This window comes from Diabrotica undecimpunctata, chromosome 7, assembly GCF_040954645.1.
Source record: "Diabrotica undecimpunctata isolate CICGRU chromosome 7, icDiaUnde3, whole genome shotgun sequence".
Taxonomy (NCBI): Eukaryota; Metazoa; Arthropoda; class Insecta; order Coleoptera; family Chrysomelidae; genus Diabrotica; species Diabrotica undecimpunctata.
Genome location: NC_092809.1, coordinates 119,507,772 through 119,531,487, shown reverse-complemented (window position 1 = coordinate 119,531,487; position 23,716 = coordinate 119,507,772). Strand labels below are relative to the sequence as shown.

General features: G+C 32.6%; 1 protein-coding gene across 4 annotated transcripts in view; it reads right to left on the bottom strand.

Annotated features, from left to right (window-relative positions):
• Nucleotides 1-23,716, bottom strand: part of Unc-115a (actin binding LIM protein Uncoordinated 115a) — a 97,978-nt gene that overhangs the window by 36,616 nt on the left and 37,646 nt on the right. For 3 of the 4 annotated variants that reach the window (XM_072538065.1, XM_072538067.1, XM_072538064.1), the window contains exons 4-6: nt 15,987-16,207; nt 13,533-13,778; nt 1,262-1,330 (exon numbers count right to left, since the gene is read on the bottom strand). In XM_072538065.1, coding sequence (XP_072394166.1) covers nt 1,262-1,330; nt 13,533-13,778; nt 15,987-16,207 — 536 coding nt within the window. The remainder of the gene's footprint in view (nt 1-1,261; nt 1,331-13,532; nt 13,779-15,986; nt 16,208-23,716) is intronic. The other variant, XM_072538066.1, reaches the window with a different exon arrangement.

The window sequence follows — 23,716 nt, the reverse complement described above, 5'->3', positions numbered from 1 at the left end:
ACATGTGCACTGAAATTAAGTTCAGACAACCACCATAGCGGATGAAACATTTGGGTTGCATACTCTCTTGAAACAAAAATATTCATGTTCTATCAAAGTCACCCCATTCTACGGTACTGTACTTATTAATGTGTTCTAATAGTGTTGTCTCAATAATTTATTAGTCATCTTCATGTCACCATTGTCCTTCTACTGGAAAAATGTTTATTGGATTTTACTAGATTAGAATTTGGTGCTTTATATGTTTCGGTGTTTGAACATTATGATAAGTAGCATTGTCAATTATTGGCACAGATTTCGGAAGCAAATTAGGAATTGATTTCTCTACCAACTATTTTTTATAATTTTCAAAATTCATCTCATTATGATACATCTCCTGGAGATATCCTGGAAGTTATCGCACGCACAGATGATAAACCGGAAATTGAGGTTTTAGATTTCTACAAAGACATAAATCAACCAATAAAGGTCACAAAGAAAAACTATATCAATTTATCAATATCATAATGGGCGATTTTAATGCAAAAGTCGGTAAGGGTAGATGTGGTGATACAGTAGGGGATTTTGGTCTGGATTTCGAATTCGACAACGGCACTATATGAAGAAGGGCTATATAAAATATATTACCTGCAACTATTTCATGTTTTATCTTCTTTCTGAAACACCTGTGGGAATAATGACTCGTTTATACAACTTATTAATAGGGTTTTGCCCTGAAGTTTTGTCTTCTTCCAAGTGTAATACATTGGCGATTACCTAAAGTGCTTGAATTCTAAACGATAAGAATTTTGGGCGCAATTAGGGGGCGGTACTTATGAGCGGTCATGATTCACTCTGTGTACTGTAAATAACCTTTTTGAAATCTGCTATAATAACTGATATGTCGTACTGAGACCTACTATTGCCGCACCCTTTGGACCATTCAACTGATAACCACTAGTTATAGTGTTATCTATTTTGCTGTATCTCGCCGCTAGTCGCGCTGCAAAACAATTCTACATCCTAAATTAAATACGCGTCATCTTTAGTTAGATAGACACAGCACCACGTCTATCGGATAGCGCTAGTATAATAAACTAAAATAAAAATAACGTTTGTTTGCATATTTTTAGATTAATATCTCGCTATCGTAGAATTTAAAAATATATGAAAAATTATTATCAGCTAGCGGCGTGGTTATGGTTAATATAAAAACTAAAAATAACATTTCTGGATAGTAGTGGTAAATACCTGTAAAATTAAATAAATATCAAAAACCAACCTTTCTAGACATGCTTGTGGGACTATACAATGAACCATTCAAGCTAGGAGTACGTGATCTCATGGAAAACTGCAAAAAACATGCAAAAATAAAATAAAAAGGCAACTCAAAAAATAAAGAGATACAAGCTAGCACTAAAAACAATTTTTGCCATAAAAAACGTAAGGAAACATAAAATCTACTTTACTTCATATTTTCAAGGTTATTGTTGTATATATATATATCTTTATGTGAGCGGTGACATAATTTTCTGATAACAATATTTAATTAACATAATTTAATTATAAATTGAACATTTATTAGTTCTACAAATAAATGAGTAATTATACCATTACTGTTATTCTTTTTTCTTAAAGGAGTTTTATCAAATCTGTGTTTGAGAAAGATAACGCTAACGTTAACCATTGCAGCTATAATGTCATCACCTATTAAAAATAAATGGGATTTATAATAAACAGATTTTTATTCAACTTTTGTATATATCTGTCAATTTATCTTGAACAAACATTTAGCGACAGTCAAAAGAACATATGTATATAAATAAAATATTTGCGTTCCATATGTATAAGTGTAATGTATAATAAGTGAAATATTTGTATCAACCATCCAAAAGTTTTTTTATTTGTCGAATTCAAATAATTAAATGTAAACTTGTATCAATATACAAAAAAAAAACTAGGGTTAACATCAATTAAAATGTGGCATGTCATGAATAATTCTCATCATTCTGAAGAATCGGCGAAACACCAGACTACAACATTAAACAATTAAAAATAAGTCCGTCTGGCACATATTATCTTTATAACATGGTACATGAATGTTATATCTTTTAAAAATGAATCGCTTATGTATGACAGGCCTCTTGTTAAAAAATGTAAATTTTGGAAAACAACAAAAAACTGTTTAGTTTTATGAAAAACCATTTTATACTTTTCTAATTTTTCGAAACATATTAAGGACCTTAAAACTGAAAATAAATCATGTTAGTTACACCTTTTAATATTATTTTTGTATTTTTTTACTATTGAAAATGATTGACAAAAGACTTTTCATAAACAAATGTCTTGTTTTACGGGGAAAGTTTTAATTGATGGATGAATTTACACCGTGTTTATTTAATTAATATTTATTAAAACAGTTCTAAGACAATACAATTAGCTAAAGTTAATTGGCCATAAAGTAGGCCATTGGGCAAGCTCATTGTAAAACAACTCGTTTTCTTGAGGGACATACTGCAAAAGTTTCGTCAGGTTATTAATTTTCTCTTGATGAATTGTTACCTTTACTTCATGAGTTTTTCTTGCTACTGAGAAAGGGGGAGATGGCTCAGCAATACAAAGTGGGTTTGATAATAGTTTGAAGGTTTTCTTAAGAAATCCACTTGTAAAATCAGATGCAACAAACACTCCTTTTTTAAATCTTCCTCAAGTAAATTCGTGGTAGGAAGAAATAGTAAACATTTTCTTTTTTTTTGTTTTTCTCAATTTTACTTTCTTCTGAAACAGTATTTTTCTTGTAAAATTTGGGCCACCAACTTTGAAGTCAAAAACATCTGCATTTTCCACTAAATCCACAGGAAAGTTCCCCTGTTTTATAGATGGAAGTGTTATTTCTGATATATATTTCATAGTGTAGAATATATCATGTTTCCTTGGGTTTCAGTTTACAAGGCCGATGTCACATGGCAAATAGGAGTGACCCCTTATTGGAAGTTTATAGACAACTATTTTGAATCTTCTACTATATGTAAGTTGCATTAAAAACCTAATCATCGTGTGATTTTTATTTTGTCCTGTAGAGTTGTCACTGTATGTACAACTCATCTCTATTAGCTGGAACATTCTCGTCAATATACTTCTTTAAGAAAGAGCAAACTTCATTACTTCCCTTTCCAATAATTCCCTGGTGGTATAAATAAAATGTTGCAGGGTCATTATTACTATTATGGATGCCAAAGGGATAGACCAGACAGTTGTCTATGGTAATATATTTCCTGTACTGGAATCATAGGAAGCGATATGTTTGCCATATAATCAAAACATAAAAGAGATGAATAAAACTTTTTGCTACGCCTCTTATGCACAAGTAGCTGCGCAACTGCAACTCGTTTGGCTGTTTCATTCAACTGAGGATTTTTTATTCTAGTATTGAGCAGTTCACATTCACAACAAGTGTCAATTTGGGGCCTTCCAAATCTATAATTGAAATGTTCTTTGAAAAGTTTATAGTAAAAACTATACTTCACGTTCGACTCGTTATATTTCTCTTGAACATTTTTTTTATGTCCAGTTTAGCATCTAAGTATTTTATTTTCTTAGACGAATAGTGACTTGTTTTCAGTGGGAATGACTGAATGTGTTCTTTTAAAAGATCCGTATAATCTTGTGGAAGAGTCTTCCAATTCATCTGTTGGTCTCTTAAAACTTCTAGGAGACTCACCTTTCACAAGAAGATCTTGCAGTCTTTTTATTATTTTTATACCAATACCTTGCAGACTCAAAAAAGCCTTTTCTCAGACGTTGATCCTTTTCTCACGAAGCAATGTATAGAATTTAAAAGAACTTTTATGCTTAACAGAATGTTTGAGCTTAAAACAAACATCTCTACCTTCATCTTCGAAAGTGTTTTGTTTTAATCTTGACCTTTTCTTCTGTACGGTCTCTGCTTCTATTAAGGACTGGTAAAAGAGGTCTTGTTAATTTTTTTTGAAAAGTTTCCCCATCCACATAAAATTTCAACTTTCCTCTTCACATAACTTCTCGAAACATCTCAATCTGCACCTGCAACATTTGAAATAGGTTACTATTGTTGAACTTGCTAGGTTTTAAAATTGACTTCTAATTTATCATCTTATTTCGTGTCTGAAATAGTACATTGTACGAAAAAACGTAACTTACCGAGCAAGATAATCCTGTTTTGCGTGGTTCGACAACATTTCCTCTGTAATTTATATATTCTTCACCACAACATCTAGCTTTCTTAATCCGATTAACCTTATATTCTTCAGGGTAAAGAACACCTCTCTTTCGCTTCTTGCTATCTGCTTCTATTTCAACGACACTTTCACTCTGACATTATTTCAAAACATAAGTTAAATTACTTTAAAAAAAACTGAAGAACACTATTTCGTTAAGGATTTCTGCTTAGTTGAGGAGACATGTCGTGGAATGCAAATTTTAGATTCCCCATATCTCTATTAACATCTTTATCAACGTCTGGATATGCCTTGCAATTTTTAGAAGGCTCCAGATTAAAGCAGAAATCTGAATTTGTTTCGAAACTATCTTACCAATTTTTCTATCAGATATCGCTATTGCGTCCATAACGAGGCCATTTTATCGTTGCTTCCTAATAAGACAGAGAAGATTATTTTTCACGTTGAGAACGGCTATGAATAACTGTTCTGATGAGACTTATTAAGTCGAAATACGTATCAACAGATACATAGACGCTTTGAACGTGAAATCAAATCTTTTCTGTCTTTTTCATTTTAACACTATTTTATTTTATTATTATTTAATAGTTGATTATAACGTAAAACAACAAGAGGTTAATTAATTTCTAAACAGTAAACATCTGTTAACAATCAGCTGGTCGTGCAATGTTGCCAATAGTGGTTTTATTGATGAAAAACCACTTTGTCAATGACATGACGCCTTTCATTAATAAACAATAATTTTAAACTAAAATATCTAGTAAAGGAATAACAAGACATAAGGTTCATGAACAAACGATGTGCGAACATATGGGTTATCATTTTCTGAGTTAAACGAAAATTTGAAAAAAAGTGACATGCGGCCTTTCATAAATAAGCGATTCAAATATTATATGCCTGACCGCTTTTTTTTTTTGGAAGCATAGCTTTCTTATCGCGGTCTATGGACGGAGAGGTGGATCGCACATCGGTGTTAAAAAAATAAAACCGACTGTAACGACTATAGCGACTGAAACGGCAGATCGCGCGACCATACACTAGATGGAGTAGTAAACGCAGTTCCCATTCGTGTTTACAAATAAAATACAATCGAATCGAATCAAATATCGAATGGAATCCAATCAAATATCGAATCGAAATAAAATATAAAATAAATTAAAGAAAATAAGATAATATAAAATAAAATTAAAAACCATCGCTCCGTGCTTACGACGATAAGAAACCTATGCTTCCCCTCCTTGGTCACTCCCGGAGTGCCACATCCTATTTTTAATTGTTTAATGTTTTACTCTGGAGATTTACCGATGCTCCTAAGTGATGTTGAAAAGAATTGTTCATGACACGACACATTTTAATTGATGTTATAGTATTTTTGTTGCCCTGTATAAAGTTTAGATTTTCGTCTTACACTTCTCCAGTGACACGTAAAGGTTGGAATAAATTAGTTAAACGCCTGATTTAGCCATTGGGTAAAAAAAAGCTCAGACGATTTTATTTTTCGGTTGCGCATTTTTTGCTGAACTCATATTTTTGATGACGTCATCACTGTTCGAGTTATGACGTCATTATCATTTTTTAATGGTAATACCTTATTTTGACAATATTATCGAAAAGAGCGCATCTTTTTGTATACCAATATCATATTTTTTTCTTATGTCGCTTATATCACATAAATGAAACAATTGATACAAACTATTAAATTAAATGCTAAAATTGCAAACCATTTGCCTGTTGATAATATGCAAGACGATGTTGAAACTCTAGCAAAATCTTATTAAAGGTATCAGCATTAATTAAATTAATTTCGGTCCTAATTCTGCTCATCAATATTATTAGGTCTATTATGGCAGCCGTAGCTCAGTGGCTATGTTACTGACTTAACAAGCTGGAGGGCCCGGGTTCCAATCCCGGCACCGACAAAATTTTCAATTTCTAATTTAACTGAGCTGCCACCGTGCTTCGGAGGGCACGTAAAGCCATCGGTCCCGGCTACGAAAGTAGTCGCTAGGTCATGTTAGGGGCGCTCGCGCTGAAAACCCTAACACTAACCTTAACCAGAAGGTTACATGAACTTTACTTTACTTTTAACGTAAACTTTAGATTTAAGTTATCCCCATAAAAAAATCTAGTGGGGACAGATCAGAAGATCTAGCTGGCCACTCTAAAAATCCTCGTCTGTCAATTCATAAATTAGGAAAAACATTATTTAGGTATTCACGTACATATCGTGCGTAATGCGATGGGGCTCCATCTAGCTGGTACCATAGCGAATTGTCCAGTAGCTGAGGATTTTGACGATTTGCAAATACTTGTCACCGTTCAATGAACCGTCAATAAAAAATGGGACCACAATTTCAGAAGTAGCTAATTAGAATTATTTATGAGAAAAATTTAATTGCGATATTCTAGTGAGCTGTTATATAATGAAAGTCAATTTTTAAGTGTACGTAAATTATTCTGTTACAAAGTCCTTATGCATATACATGAAACAAAGATAATATTAAACTTTAACAATCATGCCCATCAAACTAGATATTCAAGGAATAATGCAATTTTACCTAAATGTAATAAATCCATACTCCAGAGATATGTTGGTTACATAGGACCCAAATTATACAATTGTCTACCAAAGAATTTAAAACAAATTAGAAATTATAAAAAACATAGATATAAATGACATTAAACAATGGACAAAAACACAATTCTATGAAGAACTGATTAATGGACAATAGTAATAAATAATAAATATCTAAATATTTATTTATTATTATATATTTATGTATATTAAATACGTATTTTTGTAAGTGCGCATCTGTAATTGACTAATTATATTTATACAATTGTTAAATATTTCTTTGTTTGAATATATGTCTCACGCACACGGGGTGCTACTTTTATAGTAGCGCTTCTTTACTGAGGTTTTATGTTAATTTAGTATGCTTTTGTTTCTTATAATCTATATTATAATGTAAGCATCCTAAGTAAACATTATTATTATTACTACAGTGAATGTTTACAAATTTTATGCCATTTTATCATTTCCAAGAATCACAGGGAGCGAAAAGTAAAAATTAAAAAATTGTGTAACTTCGAACTAGAATATTATTTTGAAAACATGAACATTTCGGTACTGTCAAACTTTTTTGTAAAATAAACCGAAAGTTAGACAATTTTTTAGTAAACTTTAATATAACTGAACAGTATTGTACACTGTCCAGATGTTTCTTAGTCCTGAAATACAGTGAGGTCCCAAAGTAACGGATAAATTCATTATATACAAGATTATGAATACAAATAAAAAATCCTTAAAACAGGTCAATTTTTATATATGAAAATACGCTTTCCCAATGACATTATTCAAATATATCTTGAACACCCTAAAGGTATTAGTTACCTCTGAAAAAAATTAAATGAAAAAGGGTAGCGTGTGATACAGCGTTTAAAAGGGGTTTCAATGCTTCAGCAATGTAAATATTTTTCTTTTTTGTACAGGGATAGTCAAGGAACAAATTATTTTATTTCGTTCCATCAAAAAGCCATCGAGTTGAATATCTTGCACGATTGTCTATCGGTTGTTTTGTTGTCAAAAAAGTAACATCGGATCTTTTTATGATATTTACATATCACAAAAAGTTTAGACGCATTTAAAATTAATATTAAAATAAATGAGCTAAATTATTTTAAAATGAGCTTAACTAAATCCCAGAGAATTGAAATATTAATATTGATTGAAGGTAATTATAAAACAAGAACGCATTCTGACGTATGCAGATAATTTAAAGTGTTCTGACCGTCACATTTCCCAGTCTAGGGTGAGTAGAATAAAGAAAAAAATCAGAGAATTTGGAACTGTCAAAGATCTTCCCAAACCTGGCAGTTCAAAATTGTATGATCAAAAGAAATTGGATGTATTGATAACTGTTGAGGAAAATCCATATAAACCAACAAGAGAATTGGCTGGTGATAATGATATAAGTAAAACTTATATCATTTGGAGAGTACTGGGCGGAGTGTTTTGAAAATGTTGAAAGGGTTTTAGTAGAAAATTTAGATCAGAATGTTGAAAATAGTTTAGTTGTAGGTGATTTTAATGCAAGGTTGGGGGAGGAAGGGATTTTAGGTGATGAACTTGATGAAGATGGGGTATACAGAAGGACAAGCCTGAGTGAAAGGAGAGTTTCTAAAGATAAGTTGATTAATCATCATGGGAAAAAGATAATTGGACTATGTGACGACTTTAATTTGGTTATTTTGAATGGTAGAACAAAAGGCGATATAGAGGGGGAGTACACATTCTTAGGGCCGTTAGGCAGTTCTGTCATAGATTTTGCATGTGTATCAAGACCGATGTTAAATTTAGTAGATAATTTTTTTATAGGTTGTGAATATTATTCTGACCATATGCCTCTAATAGTGGAGCTGACCTTCGATAATGACGGTCGGGGATCAACGAGTAAAGTTTTGCCACTGCTTCCTAAAATTACTTGGACCCAAACTGATTCGGAAAAATATAAAGAAAGAATGTCTTGTGAAATTAATAGGGTGAATGAGTGGACTGATCAACCGGAGACAACTTTAGAGTTACTACAGCAATGTATAAAAAAGTCAGCACACAAGGGAGAATGTAAGCTTTTTAAGGCAAAGGAGGAGTGTAAACAAAGCCAGCAATGGTTTGATGGTGAGTGCGCAAGAAAGAGGAAGCAAGTAATGTCATATCTCAGAGTATCTAGAAAAATTAGCTCAACTTATGCAACAAACATATACAGGAATGTTAAACAGGAATACAAACACCTTTGTGACTTTAAAAAGAAAGAATTTTATAAGAATGCTGCATTGGGTTTAAGAAATACTAAAAATTCAAAAGAATTTTGGAAGGCTGTTGGACTGTATAAGTTTGGAAGTTCGGCCATTGGGGAAGGTGTTAACTTAAATAGTTTACTGCAACATTTTGCAAGACATTTGAATACGGAGATAACAGCAGATCCTGTGTTGTATGCAGAACCGTTTATCCTCAATGAACATTTAGACCGGCCGTTTAGTATGGAAGAACTTCAAATAGCATTGGATTCTTTAAAACCAAATAAAGCACCAGGAGTGGATAGAATTGCTGCTGAGTTCTACAAGTTTCTTCCAGAAAACGGAAAAGTGTTTGTACTTGGGCTTGCTAATAATTTTTTCGTCAAACCAAACTTTCCTCGGGGATTTTATGATGCAATAATTTTTCCTCTTTATAAGAAAGGAAATATGGAAAGTGCAGAAAGTTATCGAGGTATTAGCTTCTTAAATGCAGTAACCAAACTCATTGCGGCATTGACTTTAACCAGACTTACCTCGTGGGTACAAAATAATAACATTTTAAATGAGTTTCAGGCAGGATATAGAACTGGCTATTCAACTATAGACAACATTTTTAATCTTACGAGTATAGTAAACATCCAACATGCACGGGGAGTAAAAAATGTTTATACATGTTTTGTGGACTTTAGTGCTGCCTTTGATACAGTTGATCGATGGGCCCTTTTTTACAAGTTGAGTCGCTTAGGATTATCTACTAAAGTGCTGAATTTGTTAAAAAGTATGTTCGCAAGTACAAAATCGGCAGTCTGGTCAAGGGAAGGTCTATCTGAATGGTTTGACTGTAATGTAGGAGTGAGACAGGGATGTCTTTTAAGTCCATTACTGTTTGCGCTTTTTGTGAATGACCTGCATGACGCATTGGGAGGCGGTTTGGAGATAAATGGTTTAATCATAAGACTTTTATTATATGCAGATGATTTGGTTTTGATGGCAATCAATCCGAAGGTGCTACAGCGGATGATTATTGAACTGGAAAAATACTGTAGGATGTGGAATCTAAAAATCAATTTAGATAAATTCAAAATTCTTGTATTCAGAAGAGGAGGTGGTGTGATCAGGGAATCTTGGAAGCTGAATGATCGAGTATTAGAGGTAGTGAATAACTATAATTATTTGGGAATGATACTAACACCCAAGTTGTCGTTTAAAGCTCATCTAAAAAAGCGCCAGAGTTTGGCAAAAGTAGCGATTCACACGGCTTGGAGTAGGTTAGTGTCTAAGGCTGATATACCCTTTTTGGCTAAAGTAACAGTGTATGAGTCGGTGATAAGATCAATTTTGACTTATGGGTCTCAGGTATGGGGTCTTTTTGAGTACGATGAGGTGGAAATAATCAGAAGATTTTATATAAAAAAAATGTTCTCTTGTCCAAGGTATTGTCCTAACTTTATGTTAGATTTAGAGACAGGTATTGCTAGAGTCAGCCTATATACAATGAATTTACATCAAAAATATGTTAAAAAAATACTAGGATATTCGAGTGATAGGTTGCCAAAATTTCTTTTGAAAGAAATGATAAGAGCAAGGTGTGGCTGGTGGAAAGATTGGATGAGCATGGGAGACAAATTTGGAATTGAGGTAAGGTGTGAATGGGAATGGAGAGAAAGCTGGCCTAGTATGATTGAGAATATGATAGAAAAAAAGAAGGAGGAGATACAGCGTCAGGCTGAAAATAGGGCACTCGAATCAAATTTTTGTGGACACTACAAAGAACTGCGAGAAGAAGGAGTAAACATGCATTATCTACTGGAAATGGAAAATTTTGGGGACATTCGATGGCTCTTCAAATTAAGATGTGGAGTTCTATATTTGAATGATCGACCTGGCAGAAATGATGAAAGAAGGTTTTGCTCAATGTGTAATACGAAGGAAAGGGAAGATGTGATACAATTTTTGGGAAAATGTTCGGTGTTGAGACATATTAGGTTAAAGTGGTTGGGTAGACATGAACTTAGTAGAGTGGAAGTAGTTACAATGATGAGACAGGGAAAGGCTGAGTTAGCAGGTTATTGTAGGGAAGCATGGGCGTATAGGTATGAGTTAGTGAGCCTATTTAATTATTAAATCTATTAGCATGGTGTTATATCAATAGTATTAAAATATTAAAATTAGTATTAATAATTTGTTTGCGAATAGCTATTATCTTTTTATCTGTCTATCTTGACTATCTTGTTATTATTATTATTATATCAACAGCTTTCACCCCCTCTAAGGGACACATTCAATAATTTTAAATGCAATATATACCTTAATGTTATACTTTGTTATTACTGTTTAGTCTAGGGCGAAGTGCTACTTAGTAGGATATACACATTTAGTTTATTACTTACATTTATATGAATATTTACTTAATTTATTTTTTATTAATTTTAATGAACTTGTTAGATGTAATGAGCCTTTGTAATTTTTTGTATATTAATTAGGGAATAATATTAGTTTGCCAACCCTCCTGATGGCATGTGCCAAGGAGAACAAATGTCACTAAAAGAGAAAATTGTATTTTTTTTAATGGGAAATAAAAAGACATTATTGATTGATATATCATTGAGAATATGTATTGAGAATTTTGAAAAACAATAAATACCATTCGTATAAAATTCAACTACTGCAGGAACTAAATGAAGATGATCCAGATCGTAGATTACAATTTTGTGAAGTAATTACGAATAGATGCTAACGGAATCCTTCTTCTTGTAGTGCCTATCCGTTTCGGGTGTTGGGGTCCATCATGGCAATCTTGTCTCTCTGACAAGATTTTTGGTTGTTGCGTTGAACCACTTACGTAGATATTTCAGCCAGGAAATCCTTCGCCTTCCTGGTCCACGTTTTCCTTCTACTTTTCCTTGTAGGATTTAACGCAATCCGATGTTTCCCGAAAATATTATTTTCTCGGATGAGGCAACATTTACCCTACATGGAACGGTCAACAAACAAAATTGTCGATATTGGAGTACCTAAAATCCGTACTGGATGAGGGAAGGTCACACTCAGTATTCTGAGAAAGTGAACGCTTGGGCTGGCATATTAAATAATAGAATAATTGGACCATACGTGAAAATTTAATTTTGTATTTATTGTCATAAAAATATTTTAAATATGCCGAGATAAATCGAGAAAGAACAAAGACTAATATTAAAATTAATAAATTATTTTCAATTAGAAAAAGAGAGATTACGATCCTGCAACTGTCAAATTTAACTAAAATGTCATGCAATAATTCTCGACATTCTTAAAATCCTATATGACGTCAAAATTAGTGACGCACTGAAAGAAAGGTTTGGGACAGACTGTGCGAACATTTCTTGATCAAACTTTTCCGCATCGATGGATTGGTAGACGTGACGAAATTGAATGGTCCCCGTCCTTACGATCTGACTCTTTCTTATGGGACTATTTCTTGTGGGACTATTTAAAAACAATGATAAAACCAACCAATATTGATGATTTAAAGTACCGCATAATTCAAGAAATTAATGAAATCACCGCAGAGATGTTGCAAAAGTTATCGAAGATTTTCAACACCGTCTAATTTTTCTGTCAAGAGATGAACGGTGATCATTTTGAGCACATGATTTTGACTAAATTGTTTTAATTATTGTTAATAAACTTAAATTCGTTCTGTGACACTATTATTTTGCAAAAAAAAAACAAAAAGATCCGATGTTACTTTTTTGACAACAAAACCACTAATAGACGAGTCAATCGTGAAAGATATTCGACTCGATCGCTTTTTGATGGAATGAAATAAAATCCTTTTTTCCTTGACTATCCCCGAAATTTTTTCAGGGGTAACTACTACCCCTAGGGAGTTCAAGATACATTTGAATAATGTCATTGGGAAAGTGTATTTTCATATATAAAAATTGACCTGTTTCAGAATTTTCCATATTTGTATTCATAATATTGTATAAAATGAAATTATCTGTTACTCTAGGACCTCATTGTATGTAAGAAAATACTTGTAAATAAGCAATAACGTCAAACTAAGTTCATTGAAATAATAACAATGCGTTTTTTAGTAGCTATAATGACTTATCTAAGATAAATAAAGAAAGACTTTAAATAAATTTATCTCAACATCAATAAGCAAACAATAATACAGAGACACTCCTAGCAGTAATAAAAGTTTGTCTACGTATACTTTTTGTCATGACAATCGTGCTTATACAAAATATGTACAAAGTTCTACACGAAATATAAAAATATAATAATATACAATGTGTTTCATTCAAAATAATAAAGGTTGATGAAAACTTCCAGCACTACCAGAAGCAAGCTGGCAATATTTTAAATCCTGAATGTATATCTACGTCTTCACTTAAACGCATAGGTAACTGTAGATCACAAAACCGTACAACAATAACCTTAAAAATTTAACATTCAACAAAAATAAGAAGTTTAGATTCAAATTACAATATTAGTGTTGGTGTTCTACACCTGCAAACCCTTAGATCGTAATCAATCAACTCGCCGACTTACCTGCAACTCGCTAGCGCCTGACGTACTGTGCCGGTCGTAATCTTTAATTGACATATCGGTGTCGGTGCAGTTACCGTTGGCTTCGCCAGTACCATTAAGAATTTCTCCGTTTTCAGTTGGACCAGGTCCGCAACGAGGATGCCAAATTGCTCCACCTTGAAGATACATCTCTTCCCCGTCACCGAATGGATCTCCACATTTCGTACAACGAGCGCAAGTTGGATGGAAGTGATGATTATCTCCAGCCTAAAAAAATGTTTTATAATTTTTATCCAATAGGCACACTGTTACATTAAGAAAACAATTCGGAAATACGATTCTTATTTAATTATTACTAGTTACAGTTAGGTTAGATGAAATTAAACCCAATCAGTGTCTCTCTAGTACTGCTTACTCTAGTCTAGAATTTTAAAGTTCTTCGGTCATATCCATTGAAGTGGATCATAAAATGGAGTGGTCCAACAATAAATCTAGATTGTGTTCTTTCCACAGTGTTTTCACATTTTTGTATATTCGCAGGTGTATTAACTTTAGAAATAGTTTAAGCGAATGGCTCATCAAACTAATAATGGGATAGTCAGTGAACTGTTTTGAAATAGTCCTTTTTGGTAATACTATAAAAGTTAATATGGTACCTGTCTCAGAACACAATTCAATATTCTTGTTAACCATCTGATTCCTCCATCGTCAAACAATTTAAGATATTCTAAGTGAAAATTAGCAGATCCCGGTGCTTTCTCATCTTTCATTAAATGTATCTCACTTCTCATTTCCACTCTGCAATGGATGGTTTGGTTGTTGTACTGTAATTTTGTCACCATTAAACAGCTCATTCACATAATTATTATAAGTTTCCCATCATTTTCATCATTCTGGCTTTACAACCCTGCGTGGGTCCTAGCCTCCTCAAGAAATTTTCTCCAGTCGTCCCTATCCATCGCCTTCCTCCACCAAGCACGTATTCCCATATTTCTCATGTCTTCATCGATGTTATCAAGGAACCTTGTTCTCGGTCTTCCTCTTCTTCTCTGACCAAAGGGTCTATCAAGGATTGTTTTCTAGCTGGATCATTTTGTTCCATCCGCATTACATGTCCTATCCACCTCAGACGTCTAATATGTTTTACGATATCAGGTTCCTGGTATATTCTATAAAGTTAGAAGTTGTATCGTCTTCTCAACACTCCATTGTCATTCACTAGTAGATATAGTACACGGTTACTGACTCATCCCCTAAATCGCATCCCTTAAAATCGCAATTCCCGGTCGTAAATACCAAACGGCTTAACGTAGGATGACGTGTGACGTATCATTGGAAAGGGGATGAAAAATGGGGTAGAACGCAGTATGTGCCGTGCGCATCGGAGCATGCCAAAAGGGCATTACGTCATATCTATAGTTCTATTGGCTCGATCTGGGCGTATGAGGGTTTGTTGGATAGGGGAGGGGGTAAACGAGTACGATGAGAAAAACAAAGTTGGCGGTATTGCCAAAACAGCACTATATCGCATATTCGTGGCTATTAGGCTGAATGTGACGTGAGATGTCAAATCAAAGCGGTGGTGACACAGAAACAATGCTAACTGTCAATTCTTCTTCTTTTCCATATAGTGCCTACCAGCACGTGACAATTAAGCTATCTTTATCAGAATCTATGGAAATTAATAAATTAAAAATACAAATATAATTCTGAATGACCAATTGAGACAAAACAGCTCTCCCCTCTTCAACTTATTCAGTTAACGACTATACTATATAGATGTATGTAAAAATACATAAATTGAGAAAGGCACTTTACCGAAACAGCTGTAAAATAAATTGTAATACATTTTGTGAAAGTGTAGAAAATAAAAGTTTTCAGTGTTTTATTTTTAGGTAAAATGAACTTCCATCATCAAGTAACAGTGCATAAATCACTTATTTAAAATTACTCATTATGTTTACCTCGTTAATTTATTATCTATAATTACTCATTAATTCTCGCTGTTTTTCTTTGCCAATCTTTAAGATGAAATCTCTCATAACTATATTCAAATTGTAAAATAACTGTTGTTAATGATTCGTAGGGAATTTCACCTTTTTGGTTTTTTTTGTTTCTGTTTTCAATGTGTCTCCAGTAAGATGTTGTTCCAACGTATTCGTAGTCTTCCCACTGATCGTCTTCCTACTGGGGAACCGCCTCTCGCAGTCTTTACTACTCCGTTTGTTGTATTGTTTAACAAATAGCACGTATATTTTGACATACATAATTTCAGACATACTCTGTTCACAAAAGGAAAAGAGGAAAACTATCAATCTGCTTCATGTATATCGACTTCTTTTTTATCCTTTTAAAGAAACAGCTATCAGATGAAATAAAACATCGTTTCAGCATAATACAGTACGATAAAGATACAGAAGAATTAAATAAAATTTTTGTTGCAAAATACTATTGTATAACTTTCTTTATACAAACCTGCAAAACTTTCCCACTAATGAATCTATTGCAGTAAGCACATTTGACACCAAATTGTTTCTGATAATCCTTTTCGCAATATGGAACTCCATTTCTACCCATATACTCTCCATGTAGTACGGTACCACAAGTGGTGCATTTGAAACACCAAATATGCCATTGCTGATCTAAAGCCACCAAAGCTTGGCCCTCTTTCAATTCTTCCTTGCAGCCAGCACACTCTGTAAATATAAATATGTATTATATTATATTTAAAAAATTATAATTATCATCCTAACTTAAAAAAATATATAATTATCGTTGCAACTTGGAAACCCGGAAAAGGAGGTATAGAGAAATACCACCTCTATAAAAAAAACAGGCTCAACTGAGCCTGTTTGAGACTGGTAGCACCCTGTAAAGGTCCCGGCTTAGGGTACAGGCAAAACGAAAGCAAGTGATCCAAATAACATATAAATTTCAATGATTTGAAGAACAAATGAGCAACTTGCAAACTCTGGGATAGACTGAACTCCTTAGTCTTGAGTCAGTCTAGAGTCTAGAGGAAGAAAACGTTGACGAAAAATTCCTAGGTGGTATTCCATCTTCTTTTTATACTCGCCGATTATTTCTTCTATTATTTATCAACAAACACATTTCTGAAAACTTTGCCACCAAATCTATAACGTATCTATTTCTTGCATAGCCTTACTAGGCGTTGAACCTTGAGGGATAAAAATATTGGAAAACAAAATTAACCTTTCCTTTTTTATTTACGAGAATGAAGACATTAATTTTGGGAAAATGTTTGAAATTGTCACCCTGTATGTAATCTCATTATACTAAACAATCAAATTGACTTCTAGATTAATATAAATGTCAATAATGATTATTAAAAAATTATTACTATATTCTTTCGGAAAATTAATATTTAGTTATCTGATGCCATAATTTTAAAATTTACATATTTATACAGAAATTAATTTGAATTACAAATATTTAAAAATAAACAATTAGTCATTTAAACCAAAATATTTGGGCAACTGATTATATTTACTAGAAATAGATTTCAATAATTAAAACCACCCACAAATGTTTTGCCGTGTTGTTTATATCATATGTTATTCATTTTATATTATTTTGTATTTATATTGTGTTTAATACTACTAATACTCTAGTTTGATAGTAATAATATTTAGTAATTTATTATTATTTCATACATTACGAGTAATATATTAAATCAAATTTAATTCTTTTCTGAAGAACATGTGACTTTGACCTCTTTATGGATTCAATTAAAAAAAAAAGAACTGTTTAGTGGTTGTCGTATGTCACTCATGATTGTACTGAAAGATATTGGTTTTCAATTGCTAAAAGGTAATCCAAGGCGAGGACTGATGGAAAAGTCATAGACTAAATGGAACTATACAAGCTTATTTTTATACACTCATGGACAAAAATATCGAATATTTTGGAATTTTCCAATTTTTTTGTAGTCACTATTATTTCAAAATAATTTTAGATTACTGATGATACTCATATAGTAGGCTGATGTATTCAACTGGTTTGAAATATTTGGACGTTTATTTTGACGTTTATTCAGCGTTTAGTGTCATTCGTACATTTTATCATAAAAAACCTTTTTCACGTAAAGGAAAAATTATTCGAATTCGGTTATTTTTCCTTTAATTTATTAAGTTTAATTAAATATTGCTTTAATTTAACTAAGTTTAAAACAAGTATGCCACCAATTCGATACTGCGATGAAGCTCAAGGAGCACAGACTGTAACTATGTACAAGGAAGGATATGCACAAAAAGATATCGCACGACGTCTCAGGAGAAGTCAATCTACAGTTTCGAATACTTTAAAAAGGTACCGCGAAACAGGAAATTTTGTACGAAGACCTGGTCAAGGACGTTCACAACCGCAATTGATGACCGTTTTTTGGTTTTTAATTCTACACGATATCGTTCATTGACATCGATGCACCTCAGAAATGAGCTATTAAATGTTAGACTAGTTAATGTGAGTTCAGAAACAGTTAGACAAAGATTAAAAGAAGCAAACTTAAAACCCAGACGCCCCTCCAAAGTTCCACGACTTCTTCAAAATCATAAAGCTCGTCGTTTAGAATTTGCAAGACCACATATTCAGTAAAATATCGACAATTGGAAAAATGTTCTTCTCACTGATGAGACCAGAATCCTATTATGTAAGCCAGATGGTCAAAACCACGTCTACAGAAGAGTTGGAGAACGATTCGCCAGCTGCAATCTCGCTTAGATCGTTAGTTTTGGAGGTGGTGGCATAATTCTTTGGGAAGGTATTAGTTGGGAGGGACGCACCGCACTCGAGGAAGTGGTTGGACGGATGACTGGTGACTCTTACGTTTAAAACATCCTGCAAGATCATGTTTTGTCATATGTTGGTTACATTGGATATGAAAGATTCATGTTAATGCACGATAATGCTCAACCTTATGCCGCTGCCATAGTGCGTAATTATCTTAATGGGCCACCGTTTAGCCCGGATTTAAATCCAATAGAGTACATGTGGGCTCACCTCAAACGCCGCATACAACAAAGAAATCTCGTTCCAAATACGATAGAGCAGCTTCGGCTTACTGTACAGGATGAATGGAATGCAATTTCGAAAGGATATGTACAAAATTTACTTTCAAGCATGCCGAGAAAGTTGCAAGCAGTAATAAGAGCTAGAGGGGGAATATTCGTTACTGATCATGCAATTCTTTCAGTTAAAAAGACTTGTTTAGGCAGTTTTAATTAGCATTTAAGTTTAGAATAAAATAACCTTATTTACCTAATATTAAGCATTTATTTTTTTTGCAATTTTCTCCGCGTAAAAACTTAAAATTATCATTAAACATTGTTAAAATAATCTCTATTTTACAATAAATGACTTGATTAACCAGAATTTATTTTGAAAAAACAAAAATTAGAAAATTCCAAAATATTCGATATTTTTGTCCATGAGTGTAGATGAAACTTAGATTTTTCAGAATGGATCGATCTATATGTCGCTCATGGCAAGATGTGAATAAAAGAAGTGTAAAATCTATAAAAACTGATGGAAAATGGTAATATATTCAATCACATTGTAAACATAGGTGTTCAAATATTTTTTTTATAAATACATTATTCTTCATGTTGGTAATGAAAATGGCTTCATTGAGGGTGCAGAGGCTATATTTTCTTCTAAATGGTAATAAATCAAGCAATTTTTTTTATCGTGGTTTGAAAATCAACTATTAAAAAGTTTGTTTGAACCATCCCCAAATTATAATGGATAACTCTCCATACCATAGCATGTTGTTAGAGAAAGCACCAAACATGCTTTCAACCAATACTGAAATAAAAGATTGGTTAACTAACAATAAACTGCCTAAAGAATTATTTTGTAATTTGGCAACAATGTCAACTTAGATCTCTGACATAGATAATGACGTGCATCGGGATTTATAGTGTACCTACTGTAGTGAATTTCTTCCGTTTCTTTTCTTTTTCTGTAAATAGATTCTGTATTGTTTTAGTTTTGTGTAATACGATTATGAGGCACTGTCACTTTTGCCTTAATACATAGATTTTCATGGCATACCTTGATTTGTAGAGAACAAGTTTTGAAATCGAAATTAACAAAAAAGTTTTAGTGAAAATTGGAATAATAGACATTTTTGTATGTAGATTAACGATAAAACTATCTAGTTACAAATAGAAATATACAATATAAACATGTATCAAATATGAGCCAAAGTTCACAGTTACCGGGGAAACAGATTAGAGCAAGTATTAAAACAACAATAATCGTATTTTTCTTAATTAAACCACTTTCTACTTATCAAAATCTTAGTTTAGAAACACGTTGGCGAGTTTATCGATGTAACATCCTTTCTGCACCTTCACATAAAACCGAAGAATTTATCATACACCTCCACAATACAAAAATTACGGCACTTTTGAAATTTTGTTGTTTACTAACATACAAGGATTTATTGATATATAGTTAACCTAGACCGGTTAAATATCGACAAAAAAGACGGAACGTTATGGCGTTTGAAGGTAAACACCCTATAAGAATAAAAATAATATTTGACGATCATCCAATAGAAAATTTATTGAAAAAAGAGGATATACAACACACCTGATGAAAGCAATTAAAACTATAAATAGAAATACAAATCACTCCCAGAATTTAATTTTTTTCATTTTTTACGTTCTATATGATTATAAAATAAGACACAACGCAATTTTACCCAGCCACCCCCTCCTCATATCCCAAAAAACGTAATTTTTTGGTAAAAAATTCACATACAGATGAAGCTTTTACAAAACTTAGGTAGGTTGAGTGTACAAAGCGTATAACTTTTTTTTAAGATGGTTGCAGATCTATTTTTCTATATTTTGTGTAGTTTATCAAATAATATATTTTTGATTTTCTACAGACTTTTCCGTAATGTGCGCCACCTTCAACAACTCGAAAAACTGGTTTTTTCTATAGGCTATATACAAGGTGGTCCTTAAGTAATTGTACAAAGAGAAACCGTAGATTCTGTACTTTAAAATATTACGATTTAAGCCAAATTGCTTTAATAAAATGTTGTAAGTTACCTGTATGTGGGACAAAAAATATAAAAGATACAATATTTTAACAAAAAAAAGGTATACATGTTAATAACGTCAAAACTCAACAGTTTTCGAGAGAATCCCATTTTACAAATCAGCTGCATAATTCTGATTTAAGGCAATTACTCCAAAGAAGAAAAAATAGGGAAAAACATTAATACTTCTGAATTTTGGTATAAAATACCTTTAACTAAAATTAATAGTTAACGAAATATTAAATAAAATAAATATACCAGCAGGATAATTAATAATAGGATTTGACAAAATAACAGAATAATAGGATTTTACATCAAACATTTTATGTTTTATGTTAAATTAAAGTCATAATCAAAACATTTTATTTACAAACCAAATTAAGAAATAGTTAAACTAAATAACACAACTTTTTGTCAAAGTAAGTGTTCGATATGTCCACCATTTTCTTTAATTCATTTGTCAATATATTCCATAAAAGATCGTTTCATATTAAATAGCAACATTTGTTCTAAAAAAACTGCTGCAGTATTTATTTCTTCACATAGTTGGTTGCGAATGTTTATGGGATTCTTATAGACACGTTGTTTTAATGCGCCCCATACACCAAAATCAAGCGGATTAAATTCTGGGCTACGTGGTGGCTATAATGTGTAATGGATGAATATATTATTCTTTTGGATACATATCCAAATCTTATGGTATATTATGGAACTACATCTTATTTGTCGCAGATGTCAAATAATGTATTAAACTGTGATGTATCTTGTTCATTGGTTACTTATATACACACGGAATAGCCTATCGATGACATTACTTATTTATATGATTACGTTACAGCTTACGAGTAACTATAATTACTTCTCGAACAAATGGACAATTATGATTTACTAACGAACTAATATTATACTGAACTAAATTGCCTGTGTGTTTACTATATTTATAACAATATCGGTTATTAGGCCAACGCTGATGTTTTTGTAAAAATGCTGAGTCTTTAAGGTTAGATTTGTAGCAAAAGTATTATGAAACAAGACACATATGTGTTATTCAATACCTATGCCTTAGTTTCTAATTGTCCTAATAAAAATGGGTAAACAATTTACGTAATGAATAATAAGTATTATTTTCGGATTTTTTATGAATTAAATAATTATATCAATATCTCACCACATTGCCAAGGAATATGACTACCACGACCAATCCAACGTTCAGAAAAGTTGTATTTAAGTATGTTCTAACTGCCTTCTCTCTAGAATGTGGTGGTGGACCATCGTGCATAAACCACATATTTTGGGTTTTCAGCATTTTACAATAGAAAAAAGTAATACAACGCCATTATAGAAACTTATAAGAAGCGATAGAAAAGGGAAATTGTAAACATGATGTCGTCTGAATACGGACACGGCACCTAAAGAAGAAAAGATGAAGAATATTTTCTCCAATAAGACATTTAGCACCCATAACAAAGCATCCATAACAAAGCATTTTGTGATGTTACATTATCAGTTTTGAGTTGTTTTAATAAGAATAAACTATGAATTATGCTTATCTACAGGTATTCAGTGCTTTACAGCACAAATATCAAACTAAGAATTATTATGCAGCTGACTTATAAAACGCGATTATCTCGAAAACGGTTGAATTTTCAGGTTACCAATAAGTATACCTTTTCTTTGTAAAAATAATGTATCTTTAATATTTTTTACCACAAATAGAGTTAACTTAAAGAGCAAAAAAGTTAAGTGCAAATTTATGCCACACATATGGCATATGTGGCGCCCTCTATTAGTTACATTAAAGTATGTATAAAATTATAATTTATCCTACTCAAAAGCATCCAACTGTAAATTTTTGTCCAAAAATATTTACAAACGTAAAAGTTATAGCGAAAAATAAAATTTTAAATTTTCACTTTAACACCCTGTATCTTTCTTAATATCAACATTTTATTAAAGCAAGTTGGCTTAAATCGCAATATTTTAAAGTGCAGAATCTACGGTTTCTCTTTGTACAATTACTTAAGGACCACCCTGTATAATTTGAACTGAGTCCTTTAGGATATTCAAAAATTACGCGCAACACCTTTAAACGCCAAAAAAAAAACATTCAAGACACAAGAAACAAAACAAAGACGGGTTTTCGAGGCTTATTCGGAGGTTGTTACTCGATTTACCCAACTTTTTTTACCTTTCTACATCATTAAACAGCATGTTTTCAAAAATTTTATAAAATAACACGAGACGATGTATTTCCCGTATTCAGAGAATCCCATAAAGATTTCTTGAAACATGCGAAAGACACGGTTTTCAAGTGTTTTTGGGGATTTTACTGGATTTTTCCATCTTTTACCACCTTTAAACACTATTGAAAACGTGGACGCTCATTAAAACAATGGAACGAAGTTTGATGTCAAAAGCATGTATCCTGTTTTTGCTTGTAACACAGTCGACAGAGAAGAAAATGCTACTCAACTTCTAAACGAACAAGCTGAATTTTGCTGTGAATGTCAATTTTGATACCCCAAAAAAGATGCAAAAAAGTTTGACACTCCTACCCCCGGGCCCTACTACCTAAAACTCCCCCTCGTAGGGGGGGGGGGGGACGGAAAACATCGATTTACCAAGAATCTGTAGGCCGTAGAAAAAAAATCTCAAACAAAAAATACAGCTGAGATAATTGTGAACAGAAAAGTTCCTTAGCAGTTTTTCGTGAAGTGAACCGTTCTCTCATAAATGAACGATCCTACATGAGATGAAAAATAGAAATGCGCATATTACGGTAAAAATTGGTGAATATAAAAAGTACTTTGTACATGACTGTAGTTGTCATCCTGGTGCAACATACACGCACCCTGATGCGCATCGCCCTTCCTTCTGGAACTTTTTATTAAATTCTATTGGACGAGAGATCCAAAAGTCTCATATAAAAGTTAAAACATCTTTAAATATGGGACATTTTCGGATCTCTGAGTCAGTAGTCGAGTAGTCGAAGTCAGCCCTTCACGGGCGCTCCTAGAGCACTTTGCTCTAAGGGCTCTGCATTTTTTTTAAGACTCTGTGGCTGAGTTTTTTTTATCACAGTTTGTGTTTTATTTCTTCACACCTGCAAGAATAAACAACAGATCTCGTCTTT